The sequence below is a fragment of the Leopardus geoffroyi genome, chromosome B4 (assembly GCF_018350155.1).
Source record: "Leopardus geoffroyi isolate Oge1 chromosome B4, O.geoffroyi_Oge1_pat1.0, whole genome shotgun sequence".
Lineage (NCBI taxonomy): Eukaryota > Metazoa > Chordata > Mammalia > Carnivora > Felidae > Leopardus > Leopardus geoffroyi.
In genome coordinates this window covers 76020899-76036159 of record NC_059341.1, presented here as the reverse complement: position 1 = coordinate 76036159, position 15261 = coordinate 76020899, and the positions used below count along the sequence as shown (strand labels likewise).

The following is a 15261-nucleotide window of genomic DNA, read 5'->3' as shown; positions in this document are numbered from 1 at the left end:
ACTTTATTTGTACAAGTTGAGCAATGGTGACTTAGGGTAGACATTATAAGGAATTTGAGATCAGGTTACCAACATTAATGCTGAAGTTGGCTATTATGACATTGGGAGTGAACGGGCACCTAACACTAGAGGGCAGTACCAACGGGAGGAGGAAAAGGACAGTGGGTAGATCAAAACGGTGGAGGCAAAAAAAAGTGTGTGTTTCAGGGATGACCTCCCAACCTGTGGACTTCAGTGCACCTGAAGTGCAGTAGCCCAAGCTCTGTTCTCTGATAGGCCCATTACCCGGGTGTAGACTGTCTTAATGCACAAGTCCCTTGGTCCTAGTGATTAGCGTAGGAAGGGGGATTGGACTTAACTGGCCTAAGATAAAGTTTTTTCTATTCGAACCTCCCATATCTCTATATTCATTTTTTTCCTCCATTTTTTTCTCTCACTACCTGTAAGTGCAGCCACGTCTTTTTCTCATTGTTAAAAATGTCTTCAACCTCGACGCACCTTCTTGTTATTTTCCTCTTTCATTCTCTAAAACACCTTGAGAATGTGGTGTGAACTTATTACTTTTTTAAATGTGTTCTATTTATTCAACACACTGAAGTCTGGCTTCTACCCACCACCACTGCCACTGATACTGATTTTACACATTTATGGAAGAGAATATTTCAGAGCATGAGGAACCAGTCAGTATGTGTAGACTGCCCAGGTTTACATTGGCCCAAGCCAGTTCTCCTTAAGACTAATCACTGAAAAGCCCATTTATATAAATATGCATTTGCCTAAAATCTCTACCAGCAAATTAAATTTCACACGTGAGGGATAGCTCAATTGCTCTGGGGACTTGGCCAATTCTTATTGCTGTTTTTCTATTTTCTTTTTCCTTGTAGTGTATTCAGGATTGTAAAATCCAACACCTCTTAATGCAATAGACAAGCAAATACTGTAGATACTTGTAAGCAGCAAGGTGGTAGAAACAGACAATTGTCATGCAAACAGGCTCCCCAAGGTCATGCAAATAGATAATTGTAAGTAGCAAAGCTGAAGGTGAAGTCACCTAGAGAACATTCCTTTGTAAGTTGAGAGACAAAAATTATAGCACTTCTTGTTCTTTTGCCTGATATGGAAAGCAAAACAGAAGTGCAAGGAGATTGAAGTTAACCACCTCCTCATCAGGATCGAAGACCAAGTATTTTAAATGTTCAGCGTTTAGAATGGTTTCATTTATGTAAAGTTCAAGGACGGACTAAAGTAAGAGTTTTCCTTCTTTTAGCTTTGGTCTGTGTTTTATAAGACCATGATGTCTAGAACTGAAGCTGCCTGGGCAAGTGTTTAGGGCCAGCCTCAGCTTATGGATCGTTAAACTGTCAGCTAAAAATGCCTGGGTCTGGGTGAGCTTCCCACAATTTCCCTTTTCCAAATGAATCTTATGACTGGGCAGCCCTTGTGGTTCTTGTTATGATTGCAAGATGCCCTTCAGAGACAACCATCAGGAAACTTTGAAAAAATAAGGATTTATTAAGAAGGAAAAAACAAAAACCAAAACAAAAACAAGAGGCTCAAATGGTCAGTTATGGGCATGAACCAAGATCTCTCTACCTAATCGTGTTTATTCAAGTTGCCTGGGCAACCAAAGCCTAAGTCAGACCCTTGCATTCCAAAAGAGAAAAAATAACAGCTCTCAAGGCTTACCCTATAACAAGACTGAGGATGAAATCCAAAGCATGAAGATGGAACAGTGGATGGATGGAAAGAACCCAAGTCATTGATGATTATTGAGCATCTGAACTAACTCTGGAACCATCCATCTCCAGACCCATTGCTAATTCAGTGATAAATCTTTTTACAGTTTATGTTATTGTTAATCACATTTTGGTTAGTTGAAGATGAAAGCATGCCTAATGAAAACTTTCTCCGCTGATTTAAGCACCTCTTATGACATTTAGTTCAGTTTTGTTGCTTCGTTCGTATGGGTTCTGAATGCTTATTGAGTTTGATCCTGAAGTTTTTATATTTCTCTCGCCATAGTGAATGGATATTTTTCTGGAAGATACATTTTTTTTTTGTTTAACTAATGTTGTGGATGTATAGAAAAACTACTGATTGCGTGAATATTCCAAAGTTGTTTGCCTTTCTGAACTCTCTTAGAATACTGATAATTTCTCATTTCTTTTGTTTTTAGAGAGAGAGTGTGAGGCAGGGAGAGGGGCAGAGGGAGGCAGAATTGTAAGCAGGTTCCATGCTCAGCGAGGAAAAGGACTCAGGGCTTGATCCCATGACTCTGGATCATGACCTGAGCCAAAATCAAGAGTCAGAAGCTCAACAAACTGAGCCACCCAAGAGCCCCAGTAATTTCTCATTTCTAATGAGATATCTTAGATTTCTAGGTAGATAATCATTAGCGACTCTGAATATTTGTGGATCCCTCCCATCCCAATTTGAATGTCATATTCTAATCTCGTTTCACTGTATTGGAGGGAAACTGCATAATCTTCTTAAGTAATATGAGTGGTGTTTCTTCTTCTTCTTATTTTTTAAATGTTTATTTATTTTGAAAGAGGGAGAGAGAATCCCAAGCAAGCTCTGTGTTGTCAGCACAGAGCCCGACATGAGGCTCAAACTCATGAACTGATCATGACCTGAGCTGAAATCAAGAGTCAGGTGTTTAATCGACTTAGCCACCAGGCTCCCTGGTAGTATTGTTTCTTTTCTTCTCTTTGTATTTATTTATTTTTGAAATGTTTATTTATTTTTGAGAGAGAGAGAGAGAGAGAGAATGGGGGAGGGGCAGAGCGAGAGGGGGACAGAGGATCTGAAGCGGGCTCTGCACTGACAGCAGAGAGCCTGATGCGGGGCTCAAACTCATGCACTAGGAGATCGTGACCTGAGCCAAAGTCCAATGCTTCACTGACTGAGTCACTCAGGTGCCCCATGTTGTTTCTTTTATTAAACTGTAATTTCTTCAATCTGATATTATCTGTTATTATTTTGAAACATGTGGTTCAATATTGATTAATTTTAAATATGTTTTATTGAAAGAGAGAATCATTGGAGTTTTTATTAAATATTTGGGGTCACAATGATCGTAGAATTTTATTTTTATACCTGTTAAGAAGCTATTCAGGTGGAATATGATTATTCTCATTCTAAGCTATTGATTTGAGAAGGCAAACCAATAGCAAAATTTATTTGGTCATGATTATTATTTAGATTGCTATTCTTTCAGTATACTTTTGGATTCAATGGATTAATATTTCATTCAGAATTTTTGTCTATGTATTCATTAGGGGATGATAATTAAACATTTTTTAAGGATTTTATTTATTTATTTTGAGAGAGAGAGCAAGAGAGAGAGTAAGCAGGGGAGGGGCAGAGAGAGAGGGAGAGGGAGAATCCCAAGCAGATGCCGTGCTGTTCGAGAAGAGCCAGATGCAGGCTTAATCTCACGAACCATGAGAACATGACCTGAGCTAAAATCAAGAGTTGAGTGTTTAACTGACTGAGCCACCCAGGCGCCCCAGAGGATGATGATTTTTTTAGGGTTTGAATCAGAGTTGCTTTAGCTCTGAACATGCATTGACAATTTTCCATATTATTCTGTACTCTGAAAAATGCATATAACATTGAAGTTTGGACTCACCTGAAAAACTATCCCTGCTCGTTGCCCATGCGAGCTGATCCTTTGACTTTTTTTGTTTTTATACATCTAATGGCTCAATTTTCTTTTTCTTGAGTTACATATTCCTTAAAATTAGACAAAAGCCTGCTTTTCACATTTATTGGGATGAATCTTAGTATTTCATTAAAATTTTTATTCTTTATGTCAATGTATTATTGATTTCTTTTTCTTTTTTCTTGAATATATTCTACAGAGTTATGTCAAATTTTATAGATTTAAAAAAATTTTTGAGTTTAATTTTTGAGAGAGAGAGGGAGAGAGAGAGAGAACAAGGGAGGGGCAGAGAGAGAGAGAGAGAGAGAGAATCACAAGCAGGCTCTGTCCTGCTAGTGCAGAGCCTGATGTGGGGCTCGAACTCACCAACTGTGAGTTTATGACCTGGGCCGAAATCAAGAGTTGGACACTTAACCGACTGAACCACCCAGGTGCTCCGAATTTTATGCATCTTTTTTGAATGACTAGAGCCTGGATTTATTTCTCAAGTCTGTTTTTCTGTTTTTTGACTTATTAATTTGTGTTTTCAGTTCTTTTATCCTCCTTTGCTTATGTTAGGTTTTGTTATTTTCTAATGCTTGGGTATGAGCTTTCAGAAACTTAATTTTTTTTCTTGTTTATTCACGAATCAATATAAGGATAGATAAAGATAATGGTTGCACTGGCATTATTTTGTAACTTTAGTATATAATGTTCTCATGTTCATAATAGTTTTGATTGCAGTGTTAACATAGGAGTTTTTTTCTTTTTACCCAAGTTTTGTTTAAAAAAACTTAAAAGTAGTTGGTATTTGTAAAAGTTATCTTCTGTGTAATAAATCCCCCCCCCCTTTTTTTAGAGAGAGAGAATGAGCATGAATGGGGGAGGAGCAGAGAGAGAGATGGAGAGAGAGAGTCCCAAGCAGGCTCTGTACTGTCAGTGTAGAGGCTGACGCAGGGCTCAAATTCACGAACTCCTGAGATCATGACATGAGCCTAAATCAAGAGTCGGATGCTTATTTGATTGAGCCACCCAGGTGCCCCATTCCTCCCTTGTTTTCAATTCTTTCTGCGACTCCTCAGTCAGATGCCGAATCTCCTGAAATGATCATCGTATCTTTTCAACCTAATTATTTTGTCTTATTGATCTGTTTTGTGGAAAATTGTCTTCGTGTTCTCTTCCAACCAACAGAGGAGCCTTTCCAAAAGAGGACCCCAAATCAAGAACTACTGCCTTTGAAGAACAGGCAAGCTCTGTTCAGACAAGCTCTAGAGTCTTTCTTCCAAATTATCTGACACTGTGTGGGGAGAGGTGGGAACAAAAGAAGCATGCAACGGAACACAGTCTTTGTGATTTTTGCTTAGTAAGTGTGTCTTTGTTCACTACATTAGAGATATTTCCCCAGTGTCCTTCTCACAGCCGCCTTCACCTCTTTGTTCTTTAGGCTGTAGATGAGGGGATTCAGCAAGGGTGTGACTGCACTGTACTGCAAGGAGAGGAGCAAATCCAAAGAGGAACCCGAGGGAGGCATGAGATAACAAAGAAAACCTGAGCCAAAGAACAGGATCACTGCGATGAGGTGGGAGGAGCAGGTGGAGAAGGCCTTGCTTCTGCCTGAGGTGGAGCTGATGCGCAGGATGGTGGAGATAATACGGGCGTAGGAGAAAAAGATTGGGAGGAAGGTTCCCAGCCCATGCAGTAAACTGGAGCAGAGCAGGATATTGGTTGTGATGGAGATATCAGAACAAGACAGAGGGAAGAGGGAGGGCAGCTCACAGGTGTAGTGGTGGATGGTTTGGGCCTCACAGAAGTCCAGGTTAATAGCCAAAAGCACAATGACAAATGCATTGAGAGAGGCCAGGCCCCATGAGGCCAGCACCAACCCCACACAGAGCTGGCTGCTCATCACCTGGCCGTAGAGCAGAGGGTGGCAGATGGCGGCATAGCGGTCATAGGCCATCACCGAGAGCAGACAGGCTTCAGTCCCCGAAGAAAAAAACACAAAGAACACCTGAGCCAGGCAGCCCTCTACTGAGATGGTTTTCTTCTCAGACAGAAGGTCCTTCAGTAGCTTGGGCATAGTGACAGAAGAGAAGCAAAGGTCCATGAAGGACAGGTTACTCAGGAAGAAGTACATGGGCGTGTGGAGGCGGGAATCGGTCCTGATCACCAGCAGCAGCATCAGATTCCCAGGAGGGTAAATCCCCAGGAAGAGCACGAAGAGCAGAGCTTGGATGTGGGGGTCGTCGGACAGCCCTGTGAGAATAAACTCGGTGATGATGCTGTGGTTCCTCCAGGCCATTTGTGGAGGGGATTTCCCTGGAATAGAATAGAAAGGGGGTGATATCATCTATGATTGTTCCCATTTTTTAGGGCATCATCATGTCTTCTTATACATCTCTCCCTCTCTGCTTCGCTTGACCTTGTGCTCAGTATCTCAAGGCTGCCCTCGTTGTATCTCAGGAAGAGTTTTTATCCTTTCTTGTCTAGTATTCACGTTCTTTAGAGAATTCCATTCTTGTTTCACAGGGATTTGCTGGATAAATAGTATTGCTGCCTTGCTTACACATTAATTGTTAATCAATTTTCACTGCATGCTCCAAAGTTCAGAAATCCTTACCATCTTGTTTCAAAAGCCATTATATGACATATCTACAGCAAATGTTTTAAGCCTTTTCTCCTTTATTCATTCTTCTTGTTCAAAATAATCCAAGACTTCTTACTTCCTAAACAGCACAATAAACTTTAATAGTATTTTTTTTTTTTTTTGTAGACAGAGTATATACAAAAAATCCTATTCGTTCTCACAGCGATTTTATGGGGTATTTTAGGCATAGAAATTTATCCCATGTTACCCATGAGGAATATGATATTGAGCCCTGTTGAGAACAAGTAGGAGAGCCAGGAAATAGATTCTGTAGTTTTTTCCTAATTCTCATCCCAGCATCTAGAAACAAAGACCACTTTTCCTGCCTTGACATTCAGACTTCTTCCTCATTTGTCTGAATCTATCTTTTGGCCTTTTCACCCCTTTTGATACTAGAAAGGTCTATTTATTTTTGTGTCTTTGATTACATTGTTCTGCTTTCACATGTTCTCCTTTATTCCACTGACCCAAATTTTCATGTGACTTCCAGCCTCCCCTCAAATCCTACTATTCCCAAGCTCAAGCTCATCTTAGACCCAAGTCTAGGTTCCCTGTGTGCCTGGGCCAACAGTGCAGTGTTTACCTTGGTGTGACTTCAGCTAGATCCAGTGGTGGTGAAGCATAAACAGCTGGGGAATTTACTTTTGAGGATCCTGCATGGATAAAATTGCAAACACTGTTGAAAGCAAACATTTCACTCGGAATCTTCTCAAGGGAAGTGGAATGATAAGTGTGTTCTATGCTTATCAAAGATTTGGAGAGCAACAGGTTTTTGTGGGTAGGGCTATCCTGAAAACTGTTTCCATTTTTCTGCTTTCACTCCCAAGAGGGTACCTGACCACAGTATCTTTGGGGTGTTCAGGGTCCCATCTAAGAAGACTGTAGCGTTTTTGAAAAAAGTATTTTTTATTAATGTGCTAACATCCACGTTTTGTGTGGATGAAGGTAGCAGCTATTTGTATCATATGCTTTTGGGATATCACAAAAAAGGAGCTCACCTCACCTTCCTCACCATCCTAAACAGCAACTCAAACTGATTACAGGGATTTCTTTAATGACCAAGGACAAAGTCTTCTATTCAATTCTAGATTACATTCCAGGCATGAGAATAAATCAATTTTTAAACAGGAAAATGAGTATTTCATTCACTATTTAAAATGAAAGACATTGGCTTTATTTCATACTAACATAAGAGAGACTCATGTCAGATTTACACGTGGGTGAGAACAAAGGACTGAAATCAAACAAGGGGTGGCTGAAAGGGTAAACTATGTAAATAAGAGGATTTCACAAGTGTTCTAGACAACCCTTGCCCACACTGGTTTTTGGATTTGTTTGGAAAGAATAAGTGAATGAAGGATGTGTTTGGAAGGTCACTTTCCAAGTGGCTTGAGGCTTCCTGGGGCTGGGTGCCATGTTCTGACCTTCTGTGCATGAGAAGTAATTTGAAAGGAGAGGAAGATATCAGTGCTGGAAGCAGGAGGGAGCCAAAGGTCAGTGTAACCCACTTGAGACTGTTCTCATCGCTGTCCTCTCCAGTACTGTGTCACACTATTCACGTTGTCACAGTGGTGGCTAGATCTGAAGGTTGTTCTAATAATAGAAAAAAGTACGAATAGAGAAGTTCTGTGCAAGCAGGGGAATGAGTAGCTTCAGCAAGTCAGCATCTATTTCTGTTATCCTCATTTCATTTCAGGTGTCAGCTTTCTGCAATCTTTTGGGATCCTGATGCATAAAAGGATTTATGTCTAGGCTGTGAGATGTCCCTGTCACCAGTGTCATGAGGGAGCGAAGAGAGATCTTTCTGAGGTCGTGTCCAAGGCAGCTGGGACAAATGCAACATTTTCAGTAACAGAGACCTCAGGGGCCAATCTTGAGAAGGAGGTGGCCTACCAAGGAGTGGGAAGTTTCCACCACAAGCTCAGGAAAGAGGAATGGGTTGAACAGGAGTCTCGGGATATAGCACTAGTGGGATGTATCAGGAGGTTCTGGGAGATGGGGTCAAGGTGGAGAATGGTGAGCAAAATTAAAACACTTCTAGAACTTTCTAGGAAGAAAAAGTAGAGGGATATCAGATATGTTGGAGGATATTACCATGCTCCTGGCTTTTCCTGGAGGAGGCAGCTCCTGTGTGTTCCGGCTTTCCCGTTCAGGTAGGCACATCATTGGTAAATTCTCCCCATAAGAGAACCTATGTCACCGGAGTCTGACTATTGACAGAACAGATAGCTTTTTCTTCTTGTTGTCGGTGGATATTAGGCATCTGAATGGTTCAAACTTTAGGAACACTGAGGAGGCCAGAATATCAAGATTATTTCCTGAATACCTTAACATAGAGTGGTGTCATTCTACAGTGCAGGCCACTCTGTGGAAGGACAAGAACAATATCTATAAAGAAGCTCATATTTCCAACCAGCATATACTTCATTAAAACTTCCTCACATGATCTCAGATCTAGTAACCTGCCATCTCTTCGTTTACTTCCTCTGTGATTCTGAATACTATCTTAAAAATACTTCTTAAGTAAAGAACAATCTAATAAAACCAATCAGAGGCTGTCTATGCTTATGCAGCCATGGGCTGGGTTTGGCACCCAGGGGAAGCTGGGCCAATGCTTTGTATTCTCTGAAGTCTAGTCTGAAACCAAGTTCTGGACTTCCTAATTAACACACTTTCCAGTTGACTAGGAAGGTAAACAGTAAGAGGCACAGGGGAGTAGTTGAAATTTCTGAATTAAAGCAATTATTTAAAGCCTAAAAGAACTTTTATTAAGCTGGTAGGGACTGGAGAAGGAAGGATAGGAAAAGGATTTTTAAATCTCTCTCTCTCTCTCTCTCTCTCTCTCTCTCTATATATATATATATATATATATCCTCAACAAATGTTAGCCAAAAGGAATATATATATATATATATATATATATATATATATATATATATGATTGAGCCTTGTGTTGGGCTCAATGCTTGGCATGGAGCCTGCTTGGGATCCTCTCTCTCTCTCTCTCTCTCTCTCTTTTTCTCTTCCTCTGTGCCTCCCCAACTGGCACTTTCTTTTTCTCTCTCTAAAAAAGAAAGAAAGAAAGAAAGAAAGAAAGAAAGAAAGAGAGAAAGAAGAAAATTTTTCCTTGAGAACTTTAAAGATTTACTCTCTGTGATTTTCAAATATACAATACAGTATTATTAATTATAGTTACCAGGCTGTACATTGCATCCCTAGGACTTATTTACTTTATAACTGGAAGTTTGTACCTTTCGAGCACTTTCACCCATTTTTGCCTACCCTCCACCCCCTGGCCTCTGGCAACCACAGATCTGCTCTCTGTGAGTTTTTTTTTTTTTTAATTGGAATCTGTTTGACATATAACATTATGTAAATTTAAGATGAACAACATGTTAATGTTTTTTAAAATTTTTTAATGTTTATTTATTTTTGAGAGAGACAGAGACAGAATGCGAGTGGGTTGGGACAGAGAGAGAGGGAGACACAGAATCTGAAACAGGCTCCAGGCTCTGAGCTGTCAGCACAGAGCCCGATGCGGGGCTCGAACTCAGGAGCTGCGAGATTATGACCTGCGCTGAAGTCAGACGCTCAACCGACTGAGCCACCCAGGCGCCCCCATGTTAATTTGATACATTTATATAATATGATAGCTATTGTAGTGATCATTAGCACCTCTGTCATGTTATATAATTATAATTTGTTTTTAGTGGTTGGAATAATCAGGTTCTAGTGTCTAAGCAAGTTTGATGATTATAATACAATATTGTTGCTTATATTTACTGTACTGTGCATTCGACCTCTAGGATTTATTTACTACTTGTTGCAAGGTTGTATCTTTAAATGAAATCTCTCCTATCTCCCCACCTCCCATCTTCTGGTAACCACCATTTATTCTGTTTTTATGAGTTTGGCTTTTTTAGATTCCATGTATAAGTGATACCATGTAGTACTTGTCTTTTTCTGTCTGACTTAGCATTAAGTGCTCAAGATTCATCTATGTTGTTACAAATGGCAGGATGTCCTTCTTTTTTATGGCTGAATAATATTCCATTGTATACCTACACCACACTTTCCTTATCCCTTTATTTCTTGATGGGCTGTTAGATTGTTTCCATATCTTAGCTATTATGAATGATGCTGCAATAAACACAGGATCGCATATATATCTCTTTGATATCTTATTTTAATTTCCTTTGGGTGTATATGCAGAAGTGAAATGGCTGGATTATATGGTATGCCTATTTTTAAAAAGTTTTTAATGTTTATTTTAATTTTTGAGAGAGAGAGAGAGAGAGAGACAGAGTGTGAGCGGGGGAGGGGCAGAGAGAGAGGGAGACACAGAATCCGAAGCAGGCTCCAGGCTCCAAGCTATTAGCACAGAGCCCAATGTGGGGCCTGAACCAATGAACCATGAGATCATGACCTGAGCCAAAGTCAGACGCTTAACCAACCGAGCCACCCAGGTGCCCCATGGTAGAACTATTTTTAATTTTTTTGAGGAATCTTCATATAGTTTTCCATAGTGGCCGAACCAGTTTATATTCCCACAACATAAATACCCTACATTTGATAATATCTACCAATAATGGCATCAGACCCTTTTCAAGGCTTAGTAAGAGCAGAACCTATGATGCGACCACTAGTTATTCCCAACCCCCTCCTTCCCGGGCTATATAAAATGTTTGGGTTGGGAACAAATTGGGGAGGGTGTTCATTTCATTGGCCTTATTGGGAATTTAGTATTTGTGGTGAGAAGTCGTTTCCTTCCTTTCTCATGGGGCAAGTAGGATTGCTTTTCTTTTGTGGAATCCAAATGAACGGGCCCTTAAGAGAAGAACTCACAAAAACAGAGAATGCCTGCAAGCAGAATATACTGTGATCTCATTCCTGTTAGACATCTGCTTCGGCAGTAGACTTGCTGATCTTTCCTCTACGCCTGTCTGAGCCAGAAAGAGAAGAATTGGAAAAGCTGACAGATGGGGTGGGGAAGGAAATGGAGATTATACAGCACGGTTGAACTAAAGAAATGGAAAAAAAAAAGTTTCATGTATATTTGCCATGGAATTGGCCCTGCCCAATAAATGGATTACATTAAAATCTTGGGGTGCCTGGGTGGCTCAGTCGGTTAAGCATCCAACTCATGATTTCGTCTCAGGTCATGATCTCATGGCTTCGTGAGATGGAGCCCCATGTCAGGTTCTGTGCTGATGGTGTGGAGCCTGCTTGGGATTCTCTCTCACCAGCCCCCTCTCTTCCTCTCCCCTGCTTACACTCTCTCTCTCTCTCCCAAAATAAATAAATAAACATTAAAAAAATAAAATTTTTATGTATAAGAGACATTAGAAGAAAATATACCTAAATATGGGTGATGGAATTATTTTTTGATAATCATCATCTTTTCTTTAATGTATCTGCTTTCTTATTCTAACTTAAAAAATTGGAAATACAGATGTGTTATTAATTAGTGCATGATTCTGTACCTGATAATGTTTTATGATAACATGTTAATGAAAAAACAAAGTAAAATGGAACTGAAGTGTTTTAACCCATTCATCAAAATGATGCGGGGTTGTGGAGCACAGGTCAAGAAAGAATTCTTGAGACATTGTATGGTGCAACTTAGTAAGTTTATTTCGGCAGCATGGGGACGGGACCCATGGGCAGAAAAAGCTACACTTTTGCTGTGTGAGGTTGGTGGTTATCTGCTTCGAATCAAAGGGTAGAGGGCTTGCAGGGAGTATCAGATTACAAATTTCTTCGAATTTCTACTCACAAAACTACTTTTGCAAGATTCCTCTGGTGCTTATCATTCAGTTCGATATTAACTACCAGTAATATACAGGCAGTTGTGAGACCCTTAAAGAATGTAGCAATCAGCACATATTTGATCCTTATTGGAACTGCGCAGACTATAAATCAGCCTAAATCTGGGCTAAGCCTAAACATTTTCCTGCTTCTGTCCCTCATCAATAACATGCATTATTAGGTGTCTCAGTATTGCTGTACAGAAAATAACGTTGAATGAGTATAAGTTACTACAGTTTAATCTATTTTGAGAAAAATCATAAATAGCATGGAAAAATTTCTCAGAAGATACACATGTGGTGAATTATGTAACACACACTGCGTATTTCATAAACCCATGCTAAAATACATGAAAAGGAAATTATTCCAGAACAATTGACTAAAATCCCTTGCATTCCCCAAGTAGGCTAGATGGAAAAAATAAAGCTTAAAGGAGGTGAATCGTAGCAGAGGTCTAAATTTTCCTGACTTACCCTAGAATGAGCCACATTTTCCCTCATGTTTCAACTCCGAAGTAACAACAGAGTTCTTGGTATCACCCAAGTCACTGACCTGTCGCTTGTGCTGTCCAGAATTTTAGCAAGGGCTTGCCAACCAAAGCCCAAATGTCTCCACAGACCCCAAGTCTGTAACTATTCTTTCCCCGCGGTTCAATGTTTTGGTGAAATCTCATGGTTTTCAGTGACTTTCTGTACATTTAATTCTAAAAAGTAACCCAATATGCACACATTTTTAAACTCAGTGTCAATGAAACAATAGAGAAATAAATTATGATTAAAGAAAACTTTTAATCAAGGTGACTATATATTCCATTGATCTGCCTTTGAGCTGGATTTAATCTGAACCACCTTCTCCTACCCTGACCTCTCCCTCAAGGTATCTTTGTGTCTCTTTCTTAAGCTTTTATGTGATACCTTTTAGCTTCTAAAACAGTGGGCCATCAGAAGGTTTTAGTGTCAACCCACCAGATATCCTGAAGCCTGTAGTTCCTTCCTAATTCATCATCTCTTTGTAGCCTGATACTTATGCCATTGCAAACATTTCTCCAACATTCTTCTCAGAGCCGCCTTTACTTCTTTGTTTTTCAGGCTATAGATGAGGGGATTCACTAGGGGAGTGACTGTGCCATACTGTATGGAGAAGATGAGCTCCAGCGGCGAGCCTGAAGTTGGCATGAGATAACGAAGGAAAGCTGATCCATAGAAGAAGCTCACTGTGGTGAGGTGGGAGGAGCAGGTGGAGAAAGCCTTGCTTCTGCCTGTGGTGGAGCTGATGCTCAGGATGGTGGTTGCAACACGGGCATAAGAGAAGAAGATCAGGAAGAATGTACCAAAGCCATGCAAGAGTGTGGAAGCAATCAGGACAGTGACATTGCTGAAGACATCAGAGCAGGACAAAGGAAAGAGAGAGGGTAGCTCACAGCTGTAGTGGGAGATGGTATGGGCTTCACAGAAGTTCAAGTTCATAGCCAGGGGGATGTTGATAACTGCATCCAGGAAACCCAGGCTCCATGAAGCCCATACCAGCCTTACACACAGCTGGCTGCTGATCATCTGGCCATAGAGCAGAGGGTGGCAGATGGCAGCATAGCGGTCATAGGCCATGGCAGACAGCAGGAAAATTTCTGTTCCTCCAATGGCAAACACAAAGAAAGCTTGAATCAGGCAGCCCTCTTTTGAGATGATTTTCCTTTCAGACAGGAGGTTCTCCAGAAGCTTGGGCACAGTGACTGAAGAAAAGCAAAGATCCAGGAAGGAGAGATGACTCAGGAAATAATACATGGGTGTGTGGAGCTGGGAATCAGCTCTGATCACCAGCAGCATCGTCAGGTTCCCCATCATGGTCAGGAGGTAAATCCCCAGGAAAAGCACAAAGAGTGGCGCCTGGACTTCGGGGTCAGCCGACAGCCCAAGGAGGATGAACTCAGTGATGGTGCTGTGGTTTCTCAAGGCCATCTAAAGAGCGTGTTTCCTAGAAGTAAATACAGGCATGGACTTGAAACTTCTCTTGATTACACCCAATTACAGAGGTAGGGACCCACTTTTATGTGTATACTCCTTCCTAATTATTTAGATTTCACGTATGCCCTTATTGACTATCTGGAATCCCTCCTTTCCCTTCTAGGGTTCGGTTCAAACTCACTGTGATATTTCCATATAGCTGTTATTCTACTTTATTTATTTAAATGTTTCCTTAATGTTTATTTATTTTGAGAGACAGAGAATGAGTGTGGGGAGGGGCAGAGAGAGAGAGGGAGACACAGAATCCGAAGCAGGCTCGAAGCAGGCTCTGAGCTGTCAGCACAGAGCCCTAGTCGGGGTTCGAACTCATGAACCGTGAGATCATGACCTGAGCCGAAGTCGGACGCTCAACTGCTCAACCGACTGAGCCACCCAGGCGTCCAGGCGCTCCGCTGTTATTCTACTTTAAAGACAGCTGAGGATAGGGCACCTGGGTGGCTCATGGGTTGAGCGTCCGACTTCGGCTCAGGTCAGGATCTCACGGTTCGTGAGTTGAACCCCGCGTCGGGCTCTGTGCTGACAGCTCAGAGCCTGGAGCCTGTTTCAGATTCTGTGTCTTCCTCTCTTTCTGCCCCTCCCCTGCTCACACTTTGTTTATCTCTCCCTCAAAAATAAATAAACATTAAAAAAATTTTAAAAGATGGCTGGGGGAATTTGCAAATTTGTTCAGACCTAGTTGATGACTAATTTATTCCGCCTCCTTCAACTGAGCACTGCTTTGTCAGCAGTATTCTGTGTGTGTTTTATGCATTGTAGCAGAGTTGCTAGGGGGATATTTCAACATTTGCCTCCTCTCCTCTATTCTCCAATCTGTTCTTGCCTCATTTCAAAACCCTCCTAGGATTCATAATTGCTTAGTAGCATCATTTTGTTTTTCTTCAACTTTTTACTGTTGATGATACACATTAACATACATTGTTAATTTGACCCTCTGGAACAAGATTAAAAAATGATTGTGTGTGTGTGTGTGAATTTTGGATGTGGGACAAAAGAATAAGGGAAATTATTGCTGACTCCTTTTTTGCAAACTGAAAAATGAATATCATAAATTATGTAACTTGTCCAAGGCCATGACTTGTATACCTAGCCTTTCTTTCCTACAGTGACTTTCCTTTAAAGCCTGCCTTCAAATTCTCCAT

The 15261-nt window shown here is 40.8% G+C and overlaps 2 protein-coding genes across 2 annotated transcripts; both read right to left on the bottom strand.

The window, feature by feature from the left end:
* Nucleotides 1-4619: 4619 nt before the first annotated feature.
* On the bottom strand, nucleotides 4620-7791 carry LOC123591006 (olfactory receptor 8S1-like). The gene has a single exon (XM_045464702.1). It carries the CDS (start codon nucleotides 5994-5996, stop codon nucleotides 5034-5036), a length of 963 nt encoding a protein of 320 aa, XP_045320658.1. The 5' UTR covers nucleotides 5997-7791; the 3' UTR covers nucleotides 4620-5033.
* A 4605-nt stretch (nucleotides 7792-12396) lies between these two features.
* LOC123590600 (olfactory receptor 8S1-like) lies at nucleotides 12397-14320 on the bottom strand. The gene has a single exon (XM_045463895.1). It carries the CDS (start codon nucleotides 14054-14056, stop codon nucleotides 13103-13105), a length of 954 nt encoding a protein of 317 aa, XP_045319851.1. The 5' UTR covers nucleotides 14057-14320; the 3' UTR covers nucleotides 12397-13102.
* Nucleotides 14321-15261: the final 941 nt, after the last annotated feature.

What these genes read in the sequence shown, in the direction of transcription:
- LOC123591006 (XM_045464702.1), bottom strand. Translation starts at nt 5,996, where the DNA reads ATGATATCACCCCCTTTCTATTCTATTCCAGGGAAATCCCCTCCACAA.
- LOC123590600 (XM_045463895.1), bottom strand. Translation starts at nt 14,056, where the DNA reads ATGGCCTTGAGAAACCACAGCACCATCACTGAGTTCATCCTCCTTGGG.